This window comes from Charadrius vociferus, unplaced genomic scaffold, assembly GCF_000708025.1.
Source record: "Charadrius vociferus isolate BGI_N301 unplaced genomic scaffold, ASM70802v2 scaffold561, whole genome shotgun sequence".
NCBI lineage: Eukaryota > Metazoa > Chordata > Aves > Charadriiformes > Charadriidae > Charadrius > Charadrius vociferus.
The window spans coordinates 1675114-1690412 of record NW_009646848.1 but is presented as its reverse complement, the minus strand read 5'-3'; the positions used below and the strand labels follow the sequence as shown (position 1 = coordinate 1690412).

General features: G+C 43.0%; 1 protein-coding gene across 1 annotated transcript in view; it reads left to right on the top strand.

Moving 5' to 3' along the window:
- Window positions 1-2629: 2629 nt before the first annotated feature.
- The window catches only part of LOC104294546 (C-type lectin domain family 2 member L-like), a 17882-nt gene continuing 5212 nt past the window's right edge, over window positions 2630-15299 (top strand). The window contains exon 1 of the mRNA XM_009894159.1: window positions 2630-2792. Within this exon, the coding sequence (XP_009892461.1) occupies window positions 2630-2792 (163 nt within the window). The remainder of the gene's footprint in view (window positions 2793-15299) is intronic.

Here is a 15299-nt window from a genome sequence, read left to right as displayed (position 1 = left end):
TCCAAGTACTCTTTTATCTGGACGATAATCACTATTCCAGTGCCAGGACCCTTCCTCCACGCAGTGAGACACAAATTGGCAAAAACAGGGCCCTTTATCCCAGTGCCCTGGTGTGGTCCCCAGGTAGGAAAACTGGAAGTGCCTCTTGGCTACACAGCAGGCATAATCAGAGGAGAAATAGTGCAAGGCTCGCTGGAACATCTCTTCAGCAGAGGGTTCTTCCTCTCCAAAAGTCTCTGAGAAGTGCCTTCTGCACCCAGCAAGGGAGATGTAAACTAACTGGAGCTTCACTCGGGAATCACAGCCAACTAGCAGGGAATCCTTTATCAGCAATGAGTTGGCCTCACCAGCAACTTGGGACATCTCCAGAAGTTTCTCATCAGCTGATTTGGTTTGGTAGTTGTAGGCACAATTAACAAAAGCAGAAAAAGTACACAAAGTTGCAAAGACCATAATACAGCCAAAGAAATTTTTATAGGAGTCACCAGAGTCCTGGCTTAATGAACTAAATAAGATGGTGGTAATCACCAAATATAAGCTTCCTAACAGGCAAACTGAGATCCCAAAGATAATACTGACTGATGAACAAGGTGCTACCCTAGATGATACCTCATTAATCATCTGGATGGCCTTTCTGTAGACCTCAGTATCTTCACAGACCATCTTCAGCTCGTCTGGCAGTTCCTCACTGAATGTGCCTCCTCTCCATCTTGGAATGACCTGATCATCCACTGCAGGTAGGGCCAGGAGGGATTTCCCATTGTAAAGGGATGGCGGGCTATAAGGAACCATGGTGGCATTCTGCATCTCGTGGTTGGGAGTGCAAATAACCTTGATAAATTTATCCAAAAAGTGGATGTCACTGGTGTCAATATAAGTCAAATGGGTGAGGTGCAATGGCACAAAACAGGGTACCAACATGATGGGGATCACTGGCTTCCTTTCTAAACAGTCTTGGAAGACAGACAGATTGGCTTCCAGAAGGCACCACCTGCTCTGGACAAAGTCAGGACTGAGGACTAAGACAATTTTCTGGCTTCCTTGAATGGCCTCAACCATGTTTTCAATGATTGTTTTACCTGGCATAAAGTCCCTCTCATGATAACAGGCCTTCAGATTAGGAATCATGGCTTCTAGGCTCTGGATAAAGTTCCTTGCCCAGGCTGAATTGATGTTACTATAACTGACAAAGATGTGGTAAGTCTCATGGGCTGCCAGCACAGGTAGCTCAGGAAGCACCTGTGGTCCTTGAAGATCTGTCATTCCTGATCTTGAAGATAATCGAGAACTGGTCTCACTAATACAAGTAGCAGAAATGGGTTTAATTTCCTCCTTGAAATCCATCATTCTTTGCTGCAAAAGAAAACCATGAAAGCACAAATTATGAAATCATGCTCCATAAAAAAAGAGAGAAATAAAATGCATACTTTTGCAAACTGTTCTGCCTGCCACAAGCATACCATTTTGTCTGTCCGTGCTTCTCTTCTCAGGCTATGCTATACAATTGTGGTTTTGCATTCACAGACGCACTGGTAATGGTGACAGACTCAGAGTTCAGAAGTTGGGGTATCAAGCATCTAGCTTAGTCTCTGGCTTCAACTCAACTCCATGCTGAAAACTTCAGTCACATTGGTAAACACTGATTCATACTTTTAATTTAACCCCGTGGAATTATTTCTGGGAGCAAATGTTTTTCAACTAGATAGAATTTTAGTTCAACTACAAGAGTAATTATAAGTAACTATATATTCCATTCAAGAATTTGCAACAGCAAAGCTCCTTAGTGATAAATATCAATATTATCTACTTAGGATTTAATATGAGGAATGCACATAATATTGTTCACTACTTTTGATATCAACACGGAGAAGCAAGAAGCAGAGCTAGTAGCATAAGTGCAGCTGCCCTCTTCAGACAGCTCTCCACAGACCACCAGAAAGTGTCCTGAACCTCCTCAGATGGTCTGTCCCTCACTTCAGCCTGGCTGAGTAAGACAAGAAGGAAGCAAAAAGATTGACTTGGAGCCCTTTATAAGAGCTAGGTGTAATTTCTGTGGAGGTTTTTGTTCTTGGTGTGAAAACCTCTCTGAAGTGATCCATCCGTCCACACTGGAGAGGCTGAGGGGAGAATAAAATGACAGCGAGGTGTAGTAAGGCTCAGGTACTGCCGCTCTATATCGCTCCCTGTATCATACAAGGACTCATTACTCTTAGAAAATACTACTTTTTGCAAACATCTAGCACACAAAATTTCAAGCAACTTTGTTTTATTATAGCAAAAAGAAATAAGGGGTGCCAAACTGTGTCCTTCTACTGCCAAATATTCTTATCTCATCCAGCACCTGAACAAGTCATGTTAGCTTGCTGAGAACTGTATGAGTGGTGCTTATTGTTCTCCTACTTCTCCAGCCTCCTCATTTTCCCTTTTGCCAGCTGGTTGCATGAGAGGCTTTTCTCTTCTTCCTGCCCTTCTCCTCCTCCACCTCAGAAAGGAATTCCCCTCTGCTGAGCTCACATGAGGACTTGAAACCAAAACTAGCCAGCGCTGTCAGCACCAGCAGAGAGACCAGGAGCCCGAGCAACAGCCAACCTTCTTTTCCCTAACAGCCCTGGGGTGCTGGGAGTGGAGCATGGCCTTGGGAGTGGGGCATCATCGCCACTGCGTGAAGGAAAGTGGGAAGGAGGGAAGCATTTACTCACCACCTGCGAAGAGGCGAGAGGTGAGGTCCAGCAGCTGCTGGTTTCAGCGTCTTGGACTTCCCTGCCGGGAAGGAGGAGCCTTAGCCTCGGAAAGTGAGTGACAGAAGGGGAAGGCACTTGGCAAGAAGACAGATATGGTGGGGCCCCGGTCTCTCAGCTTCTCCTGGAAGCATCTCTGCACACCTGGACATCACAGAACTCCCTTCTTGAAGTTCCCTTCTTGTAGCACAAACTTGTTTGGTTATGTTTGCCTGAATTTGTTTTAAAACAATAGATGTCTCCTGCAAATTCTCCTTTGTTGAATGAGGTGCTGTTGCTGTTCATGTCTCTCAAATGTAATTTCCTGGGGTTTTGCTTGCCTACATTGCATGTAAAGCCAAATGCAAGCTCTAACAGTGAGACAAAAGACCCCATGGTAAGAGGAAAAAAAAATAAATTTCATTTTGCACTCAACTAGACACAAATCACAGGTACTTGTTTCCCCCTGCGTACTTTTCCTGCAAATGCTTTGAGTCATCTGACTCTCCTCTGTGACAGCCGCAGAGGCTGGGTAGGTAGAGGTTCAAGTCAGTAACTCAGGTTGGAATCAAGCTGCATCATGCACCTGGATGATCAAAACAGAGTTCTTGCAGGAGTCCACAATTGCCTGTGACAAAATAAATACCATGGTATGAGTATATTTGAAGCAGAGAGTCCCAGGCTTTGCTTCATCCTTTGAAAGAAAACAGAGGAATACCTTATCCAGAGCACATGAGCAGTTCAGATGTGACAGAAGAGAGACCTGTACTCAGAGAGCTTTCAGCACAAAGAGACAAAAGTATGTGTTTACACACACACACACCCCCCCTCTCTTTTTTCCCCATCTTGTTTTTGGGTAAGTTTGTTTATTTTTTTTCTGTTTTGGGTACAGTTCTGGTTTGGCTGCTATTCATCCAATTTCTGCTGTACTTGCTTTTTGTTAGCAGACTAATGCCTTGTTGCTTAGTTAATTCTGTACAACCACTTCCAGGCTTTTTAAATTTATTTTTTTTTAAGAACCTTGCCTTCATTCACTGATTCCTCCTAAAAATTAAAATCCCTTTGTTGTGAATCTTGCCAAGATACTCATAGCATTTTTTCCACCAAGTGTACGCTGACTGATACAGTCATGTCCAGTCTATCACATACAGTATCTGCGCCTGACTTCCTGTTTCTTGCTGCACTCATTTAGCACTTACTACATAACTCAGTATAATCTGTCTGGTGAAGCCTCATCCCTGCTTCCATGTCACATTCTCTCTGTACTTCCCTATTGCTTCTTTTCAACACTGCAGCTGTTATGGCTAGGACACTCTTCAGAACAGACGTACAGACGCCAGGATCTGTGCTGACTCACTGACAACAAAAACAATGCACAGGGGCTACTCAAAGCTTCTGCAAGCAAGCCATCCATCACATTAGCAAGCAAGATACAAATAACAAAGCTGGACTTAAAAGCTGAATCCAGAACCCCGCTGTATAACGTACTGCCAAAGCCCCAGCTGGCTTCACAAGCCACATGCCTGCAGCCGCAGCTATACTGCCGAGTAGAGAAAAAGGGTGAACTCAAATACAGCCCCATACTGCCATGGTTAAATTACTTTCATGCTGGATGGAATGTATCATCATAGTGCATCCTATAAATATTCACATCTGGACAGTCCTAGCTTGTGTAGGTCTGGACTGTACTTCCTTGCACGTTGCTGAAGTACAAGGTCCTGAAGTATCTGAGCATCAGATCCTTGGCTGAGGAGCACCTCAGCTCCCTACACAGCACATGAAAAGAACTGGGTGCATTAGAATGGGATGTGAAATACTTATCGTTAATCACCAGGACCTGTAAAGCACAAGGCTGTGTCCGGACACCAAATCTTCTTTACAAATTAGATACCTGAGTCAATAACATGAAAGAAATAAAAACATCCACTCAAGAGCTAAAGCCTGGGTATGATTGTCTGTGTATGAGTTTGTTTGGATAAAAAGAGATGTCTGCTAACTGGTATACATTCACCTCGAAGTTTGGACACACAAAGTAGGCTTGCAAAGCAACTGAATACCCCATAAAAGGTGAGAAAAAATGCTGAAGGCATTACTACGATTGCCAAATTTTAAAGTGTTTTTCTTTTCTGGCTTACTATTAAAATTTTTTAATAAATGGCTGTACAGCCAAGAGCTCTGACATACTAAGCCTTATCTACTGTAATTATCTCATAGGATTATAGAATGGTTTAGGTTGGAAGGGACCTTAAAGATCATCGAGTTCAACCCCCCTGCCATGGGCAAGGACACCTTCCACTAGACCAAGTTGCTCAAAGCCCCATCCAGCTTGGCCTTGAACACCTCCAGGGATTTATCTTCCACAACTTCTCTGGGCAATCTGTTGCAGTGCCTCACCACCATCAGAGAGAAAAATTTCTTCCTAATATCTATTCTAAATCTGTGCTCTTTCAGTTTGAAACCATTCCCCCTCGTCCTATCACTACATGCCCTTGTAAAAAGCCCCTCTCCAGCTTGCTTGTAGGCACCCTTCAGATGGAAGGCTGCTATACGGTCTCCCCGGAGCCTTCTCTTCTCCAGGCTGAACAACCCCAACTCTCTCACCCTGTCTTCATAGGAGAGGTGCTCCAGCCCTCTCCTATGCTCTCATCTCTTTACTGTTTAAGAAAACACTTTGTAGAATGTAGCGGCCAGGAATCTACTGTGTCTGTCTACTAGTTTTATGAGAAAGAAGAAGACACATTCAGGAAATGGCATGAGTGAAACCAAGAGCTTCCCACCGCTGAGAGGGAGTTGTAGGAAGCCCGTACAGCTCAGTAGCTCAGCAGAAAATCAACCCAAGAAAACAATGCATCTTTTCTTTCTAGGCTGCGTGGTTCTTTGTTGCTGGCTGAGGCCAAACCATGACACAGATTAAATCCAGTCTCAGAGGGATCCAAATAGCACAAAAGCTGGCGTGCATATGGGAGGGCAAACCATCTTGTCACTTCAGCTATTTATGACACCAAGTCATAAAAGGATTTTAAAACCCTTTCCTTTTTCCACCCAGGAAGAACCTTTTGTGATCTAGTACTTCTTGAAGGACACACTGTCACTTACTCACTGCTCTCACTGAAGTTCATGCCATACCCTACATTTCACTGGTTTTGCCGATCACTTGAACTTACTTCAGTAGTGATTCTCATGTGTTTTCTTCATCCATCACTCAAAGAGAATTGCATTATTCAGAAGATATAGGAAGTCACAAAACCCTGTTCCTACAAGCTCCTACCTGGCAACCTTGTCTCTATAGAAGATCGCACTGCTGCTGTCTACCTCAGCGAAGAATCTGTGACATCTGCCATTCTCCAAAGTTTGAAGAATTACCTTTCTTCTGCAGTGCATGATCAGCACTGTTTCACAGAAGCTCCTCATGCTGAGTTGCAGCTATGCAGCTGAGCTGCCATTCACCTGTTCTTCCCAGCCACGGTGGGTCAGAAGTATAGAAAGACAATCTTTTGTACAACTAAATGCATCAGTACTCTATGGTAAAAGAAGCTTCTTTATATTTTGGACAAATTCAGTGACTGCAGGCCAGTCTCAAGGTTTGGCAAACACCATTCATGTCCCTATCTATAGGTGTGCCCTACTATTGCCGCTGAATATCAGCAAAGAATTTACAGCAAATGAAACAAAATCATATGGTTCTGTGCTTTGGTTTCAGCCAGGTCTTATTTACAATGACCACAAGTCAAGAAAGTCTCTAGTCAAGAAATTAGTCTGAGTTCATACTGATGTGAAAGCAGATTACGTAGGCAGAATGATAAAATCTAAACAAGATAGGGTCCTTGTAGAAAAACAAGAACTTAACAATTTCTGAACACAAGAGAGGCAAGATCTTGTTAAAAAGTTTCCAGTGATATGATCACCGACTCATCAATGTGCAGTAAAATGGATCAAAACTTTCAGGAGCATTTCAGAAATTGTTAGCACTTCCTGGCTTTATAATAATACATTTTGAGGCTATGCATACTTCTTTTTTTTTTCCTCAGCATACTAGGGTATATATCTGGAGCAAAACAGAGGCATCCAAACACGCCATCCCACACAAATTAATTCTTCGTCATTAAGAGCTCTATTCATTGCCTAGCACAATTATGATACAATTTATTAAATAGATTATTCCATCTGGAGAGCACGGGTCCATGTTCTCACACACCATGATACAGTCTCTGTACTTTTCTAAGTTATATAACAAAATACAGATGGACACACCACATCCTGTACCTTTCCCTAAAGTTACAAGAATACCAGACCTGGAATAACACACAGCCTCACTCGTTCCCTGTCAGCCAAGTGAGAAAAGTACAGTGAGAAAGAAACTCAATGGTGTTTTGACCAACTGGCTTATTACACAGTGCATAAGTGATCTATGGCAACAACATGTAAGTCAGGAAACACATTTTTAAATGATTGAAAGAAACACAATATTGCCAATGAAAAAAGGGAGGCTGCCAGGAGGATGGGACCAATCTCTTTTCAGTGGTGCCCAGCAATAGAACAAGAGGTAAGGGGCACAAACTTGAATGTAGGAAGTTCCATGTAAACATGAGGAAGAATTTCTTTACTTTGAGGGTGGCAGAGCACTGGAACAGGCTGCCCAGAGACGTGGTGGAGTCTCCCACTCTGCAGACATTCAAAACCCATCTAGATGCCATCCTGTGCAACCTGCTCTAGATGAACCTTCTCTGGCAGGGATGTTGGACTAGATGATCTCCAGAGGTCCCTTCCAACCCCTACTATTTTGTGATTCTGTGGTTCTGTGAGTGTTTTCCAACTCTAGAGGAATGAAAACTGAATAAAGGCATAACTACCCCATTCATAAAAGATGCCATCAAACAAAGAAACAGTCCTCCTGCCAAAATCTGACACTGATTTGCTAGTACTGAAAACAACTTACAAGGATAAAAACATTTCAAATTCCTCCAAACAATGAACTCTCAAGCATCCTCATTGCTGGACCAAACTAGCGCTCGGGCTGTTCAAAACAGTAGCAACACGCTTGCTGATGCAGCTGAAGAGACATCTGAAAGTCGCACTAGAACAGCAATGATGGGTGCGTTTTTTCAATACACATTTTTCATTTATTCAATACACATTACAGGACAACTTTCTCCCAAAACATTTTGTGTCAGCCAGCTGTAACCGCATAGTAGAGCACAAAGTGTTCCTGCAGCCTTAACATCCCCTGGTCTCAGCCAGACCCAGCAAACTGAGTACTGTGCAGGGGGTCATTCCTGGGAACTGTGACGTGATCCAGTGGGTCACACCAGCTCCATCCATGTCACAGTGTACGAATCTTCAGACGACCAAAGCCATACAGGAACAAGGCCCTGAACCACAGTGTGCATCTCTGCGACACCTTACTATAAACTACTCAGCTCTGTTCAGTGTGGTTTTGCACAGTTTTGGTTCGATGGGGTTTGGCGGTTTCCCCAACAACAAAGCCAAGGTAGACCAAAGTCAACCCTGATGCCTCCACCCCCTCCTCTCCCCCTGCCTGAGGATTACCGCAGCAGCTCCTCCCTTGCATGCTGCAACTCCGTGTGCGCTGCCTGCTGCTCCAAGCTCTCTGCCGAACGGCCTGCTTCCCAAACACCTCCCATCCTACACGGCGGCGGGAGCTGCTGCCCCTTTCCATCGTAACCCACAGCATGCCACAGAAACACTGACACTGAAAGAACGAAGGACAAAGTGGAGTCCCCTTCAAGCACATGCTCCACACTGCCCTGTGCCTTGCCCTTCTTGATCCCTTCCCCCTCCGTATTTTTTTTTTCAGTTAAGCAAACAGGAAACAAACAAACAAACAAAAATTACTCTGTCCTTACAATGAAGAGATACTATTTTGCACTAGTCAGTTGACTAGCAAACATTTCTCTTTCCTGTTATAGACCTTACAAGGTAGTGTGTGTCTCAGCAGCTTTTCTTCTGCAGACCATAAAGATGCTTGTGATGCAGTCGGCTCCGCTGTCTGCAGAGGAGATAGAGAAAGGGCTCCAGGCTCACTGAAAACCGTCCTTCAGACTACACTGCATTGATGTTCCTATGCATCTGAGGAAATTTTTAGAAATTTAAAGAAATTATCCATATTCCAGTACAGTTTGCTTTCCACCTCATGCTCTGTAGGTCTAAGTTGGTAGGTGAGAAAGAGATTTAAGAACGGTTTGTTGTCATTTAGTTACTTTTCTTGCTTGCTGTCTAACATAGTCTCTTGGATTGTTTTTGAATACTCAAAAAAACTATGGAATTTAACTGAGGACAGGAAATTAAAATTAGGGAATTGTTTGTTTAACATCCCAAGGCAAGAACTTTGAATATCATTAAACTGCATTTTTATATTGAGAGGAGGAAGTATTCAAATGACTTGCAGACCGTGAGATTGCAGTCCTTCAATAACAAATCTACTTTGAGCAACTTGTTTTACAGTTTCCTTTTCGTTTATTGAAATTTATCTCATGACAGGAAGGATGACACACAAGGCTGAGTCTTCTTTCTTTCTCCTGCCTATAGACTTCCTATGTAGCCATGAGGACTGTAGCCCTCTGCACATTGATTCTCACCTGCAAAAATTACGTAACAATAATTTCTCTGTTTGGCCTCATGCAGACCTTTTCTATTTAGACTGCAAGCTCTTCCTGGAAAGTTACCTGTTGCTCTAAGTATTTACCTTACAGAATCTTGCCTAGGACCTCAGTATGAAAGAAAAAGATATTCTAGTTTTATTAGCTATGCCTGGTTTCCAAACCACCAGCAGCATTTTTCCCTTCCTTATCAGCCACTCTCATTGAACACAAGTATTTTACACAGAAATAGGTCAAGTAGTACTCCTATAGGCCATGCACACCAATTATTTTTCCCCATCTCGCACTGATTTTGAATATTTATGTGATAAGGATTACTTTCAGTTCCATAATATGCTTAATCCACCACCAGACCTAGTTTGGTTATGTTGCTAAAGTATTTAATATTAATACTAATTTAATATTATCTGAGGTGGAAGAAGAGAGTACTGACACCATAAAATTTCCAGGCTACCCTGAATTATTTAGGTGATCACGGACTTCAACAGATAGTGAAGAAATGCAGATGCCTACACAAGACATGAATTGACCTTACAATGACAAGTGACATTTTATGTCCAAAAAAAGGAAGTTAATGCACTATTGTGCATGAAAAAAATGGTATATGGTTCTAAATGTCAAATGTATCAATACCAAAAAAAAGGACTTTGCTGCTGGACAGTTTAGTGATGATGTACTGACAATGTGGATCTGCTGTCAAAACAGCAAGCAGGCTAGGACACATAAAGAATATGGTGAAGGATAGCGCAGACAGTATTACAATACATAAATCAATGGCATATTAGCTCATACTCATCATACCATGAGAGGGTCTGATCTGTCTGCAGACCCATTACCCGAGGTGGGTCTCTGACTGCATTCCTCATACAACATCCTTCCCGTGCTTTGGTCCACCAGGGAAGACAGTACTTCTTGCAACAGTACCTTCAGCACTACAGCAGGCACGGCTGGGAAAAAAAAAGCTATTTAACTGGAACAGGTCAGGAAAAGAAACCTTTTTGAGCAGTCCAAATGTCATTCATGCCTTTGATGGAAGGTGCTCAGCTCCACCAGCTGCAGCCATGAGACAACTGCACAGGATGCCAAACAGGAAACTGAGTTGAGTAGCTCTGTCAAGCCCATGTCAGGGTGACTCACCACTTCAAAAGTCACAGGTGATCGCTGCATGTCGAGGATGGACCTATCAGGAGAAGCAATGGAAGGCTTTGGCTGATGATGTAGCTGCACGGTCTCAGTTCATTTCTGGCCTCTTAAGAGCTTCCTGGTGCAGATGCACAGCCTGCAGACATTTTGTGGAGAAACTTCTGGCACCACCTATCTGTACAGGGGACATGATGACACCAAACTCAACTGGCAAAATCTACAACTGGACTTTTTTGGAACCTTTTTTGGTTTGTGGTTGCAAAGGCTTCAAATGGTGAGTGACTTTTCAAGATGTTAAATGCGATGTTTGCTTTATGGTGAATAACATATTATCTATAAAGAAATTTTGCACTTTCCTGGAAGATAACATTTACAGGAAGTAGAGCTACAAATCGTTATTGATGGCCAGACCATCAGGTTCTGTAGATAAAGCCAAATAAGATTCTTTATACCATCTGAGTGTTTCACCCTCATGTCCCTGTCATGCTTATTTTTATATTTTTATCTGTTTTATTCAGCTTACTAGTGTTAATTGTCTTCATGCCATTATGATTCTGTGGTGCTTTCTTTTCCATACACCAACCCTCCCTACTGATTTCTATCCTACCCCAGCTCATTTTCAGTGTTAAGGCTGTCAGTTCTTGAAGATGGGGGCTATGTCTTCTACTACATAATAACAATGCATAAGTGCTATAAACAAGGAAGTAACAATCCTAGTGAATACTAGCCTCACCAAAAATACAAACACAGCTGATAACATAGCTGGATTCCTTTCTCTTGTGCCTCCTATTCCAAAACATCCCAAAATAATGTTTTGCAAGACTTCTGCAGCTGAATGACTGAGCTATTGTGGTATAAAAGACGTAGTTGTCTGACATATGCAGCATTCTCAACCCAGCTCTTCACAAAATGCTTTGTACTTCTCAAATACTAACTTAACTTCTGCAGTAAATACAATCTGTTAATACCTCTGTAAAATAATTTCTAAAGGAGACTAACTTTTTTAATGTTCAAAACTACTAAGCACACATGATGTCCCATAAGCCACTCAATGTTATTTCTGCTACATTCATCCTTCATCATTTTCTTTCACTTTATTGTCTAAAACATGGATATTTCCCATATTATTTTTACTCCTCTGATTAGTTTTATGTTGCACAACAGAAATGTTTGCAACGTGAAGAGAAATAAATGCATTTGTCTTTCCAGTCTAACGATTTCACTCTGGGAATTGCAGGAACGTTGCAATATCATCCAGAAAAATCTATTGCCTTCAAAAAGTAATAGGCACTAGAACACTGAATTTGTATAAGTATTAAGAAAGAAATGTATTTTTGTTCAGCTGAATACAGGACTAATGAAAAATAAACTTCAGGAAGAGTAAGCAAAAAGCAGATCTTTCAGTACCTTCCTCCTTCCTATTTACTGGAAGGATTCCCATGGTACAGAGGCATATTGAGATCAGGAGGCTTTGGGGGAGCACAATCAACACCTTAGAAATAAGCCGTGCTTTTTGCTGCATGCGAGGTACTTACCAATGGACGAGTGGAGGGTTAGTAGCTTTAAAAAATGTAAAAAGAAATACAACATTAATTCAGTTCCTTTTCTAATAAATGGATTGGCCCAGTTTAGTGGACCCTTAAGAAATGAACACTTGTCTGATCTATGTAGACTTTACAAGAGTTTCCATAGCACCCCAAAATACCAGAAGTCAATGTCTTGTTTGGGGTACAAATGCCTCAACATCTGACTAAAGATTTTGAACTCGCTAACAGTTCTTCCATTGACTGGGGAGGGAGCTAGAGATGATCTGACAAAGTCAGCCACGAGCAGGGTAAATTAGTCCACCCCAGCCAGCGCGATCACAGGCAAGATTGCTCCTAGCGAGGGAGCTGGTTAGTGGCAGTTGAACTCGGGCATCTCTGCAGTTCACTGCTGTGACCACAGCGCAGATGTTTCCTACCTGTATACTCTGCCTCTAAATCTTTGACATGCAGTGATTTCTCCTTGCATAACCTGAATCCAGTTCTTCAGAAAAGTTACAGGTAGCGTGTCAGTGGACAATAAAAGGTAGTCAAATATTATTTGTGGTAGCAGTGAGCAGGAGGTGGCTTCACAGAATCCAACTGTAACATTTTGAGACTCCTAGTATTGCAGGGGCTGAAATTTTTCCAGAGAAAACAATTTCTTCTGTAAAATGCCATACTTTTTACTTAGAACATTTGAATTTTCACTCTATATCATGGCAATATTTTAAAGTCATTTTCCAGACATTCAGTTTGGAGGCTGTTTTTGTCTTTTGCCTGCTTCCCTTAAGAAATTCCTATATTCTTTTTCAATCTTCATTTTATAACATGTGTGAACATTCCATGAAACCAAATACGCATGTAAAAAAAAAGAGATATATGGCTCTTGCAGTGCCTTATGGGAGACATTTTTTTTCCTGCAAAAATAAATATTTCTCCTTCTCCAAGATCAGCCTAAACACTCAGTGCAGTTGCTCAACTAGTCTATTGGTAGTTCAGCAGCAGCCCTCCCTCAGTGAAGCATTAAGCTGAGGTGGTGGCAGCCTACCGAATCACGCATTCTCGATAACAGCAGAAGGCTGCTCACTCTTCAGCCTGGAGGTGTCAACCAAACTGATCAGGGAAAGCAAAGGTCGAGTGTCTCAGTTATAAGCATCTGGGGTTAATAACTATAGTAGTTTTGGAGCATCAGATGGTTCACAATTGATTAAGTTACAGGGTCTCAGAATTTTTTTTGTCAGCCTGGAGAATGGCCTGCAACTGTCAAAAGTATCTTCTGTATTAGTGGGTGAGTGAGCATGAAAAGAATACCCATGAATGCTCTGTGGTTATAAGCCACAGTAAGTTATTTTTGACCTCAGTGACAGGCAGGACTTCAGAGTGAATAAATGCTGAATAACCTTTTCTTAGATTAATAGCTGTGCAAACATTTGTATTCCACTATCTCCTTGTATGCAAAATCTGTGCTATATGACACAGGTATTGAACCTCCCTGCTGCCCTAATTCCACACCCCACTCTCATTCTCTGCCCCTGTGGACTCAAGTCTCGCAAAACCTTATGAAGTGTCTACAGCTTGTGGTCTCTGGACCTATCACCTCCTCCCTCTCCCATTCTCCTTTTCCTAGGAATCTTCAGGTCCCTAACTTCCCTGAAGCCACCATGCTTTAAACCTTGTTCACACGTATCTTTTGGATTCTTCTTCACCCTTTAGCTTTTCTTTCTTCTCAAGTGTCAACCCTGGCATGCTGTCCTGTCCACCTCTCCCAGTCCATTGCTTAAATGCTCATCTGCTGCAGACAAAGGCTAAAATCCACTGCAAGTCAATTTATATTTATGAAAGTATAAATTTTATATGGCTCTTTATTACCTGTAAATATAAACACCCGGAGATAATTTTCACCAACTGACTACTGCTCAAAATCTTTGACAATCAAAGTAATTGGAGACTGCAATGAAAGCATAAAATGTAACCCTCCATTCTCTCCTCAGGTACAGATGAATACCTGTTTTGAACAAACCGTCAGTGAATTCCTTGTCAGCCTCACACAGAGCCTGCATGTTGACTTGAAGAGAGCCGTGTTCCTCTGGCTATTTGAACATGCAACACAGCCAAGATCTGTTGTAAGTAAATCATTTATTGTGCCTAACATAACGGATGAAATGTCTGTACTGTGTTCCAGCCCACCTGATACGCATGGGCCTGTCTTACAAGCAATGCTACAACTTCACAAATACAGGCTTGGCGAAGAATGGATTGAGAGCAGCCCTGAGGAGAAGGATCTATGGGTGCTGATTGATGAAAAGCTCAACACGAGGCAGAAATGCGTGATTGCAGCCCAGAAAGCCAACCATATCCAGGGCTGCATCAGAAGAAATGTGGCCAGCAGGTCGAGGCAGGTGATTCTTCCCCTCTACCCTGCCCTGGTGAGACCCCACCTGGAGTACTGTGTCCAGCTCTGGAGCTCTCAACATAGGAAAGACATGGACCTGTTGGACTGGGTCCAGAGGAGGGCCACAAAGATGATCAGAGGGCTGGAGCACCTCTCCCATGAGGACAGGCTGAGAGGGTTGGGGTCATTCAGCCTAGAGAACAGAAGACTCCAGGGAGACCTTATAGCGGCCTTCCAGTACCTAAAGGGGTCTACAGGAGAGCTGAGGAAGGGTGTTTTACAAGGGCGTGTAGTGGTAAGGACAAGGGGGAACAGCTTCAAACTGGAAGAGGGTAGATTTAGATTAGATACAAGGAAGAAATGTTTCCCTCTGAGGGTGGTAAGGCACTGGAACAGGTTGCCCAGAGAAGTTGTGGAAGCTCCATCCCTGGAGGTGTTCAAGGCCAGGATGGGGCTTTGAGCAACCTGGTCTAGTGGGAGGTGTCCCTGCCCATGGCAGGGGGGTTGGAACTCGATGATCTTTAAGGTCCCTTCCAACCTAAACCATTCTGTGATTCTAGGATTCTATGATTCTACTACACCCTCATCCCCACAGCTGGCAAGTCAGAATCACTAGGCTTTATGCTTTCCTGGGTGAGGCAAATCACTGGTCAGGTTTTCCAAAGAGATCAAGTTTTAAGTAGTCAACAGTTAAATCCAAAGGCAGCAAGAGCCTTCTGCCGTTAAGTTAGGTCCCTCCCAAGTCCCGAAATTTGCTGCTGCTGCTGCTAGCGAATCACTGCGAGATCTGGTGGGCGCCAAGTTCTTCCTTAACCATTTCCCATTTCCTTTTTCTATCACGAAGCGGTGCCCTCGGCACCGAGCCCACCCACCCTGGCGACGGGTCCGGCGGGACCGGTCCCTC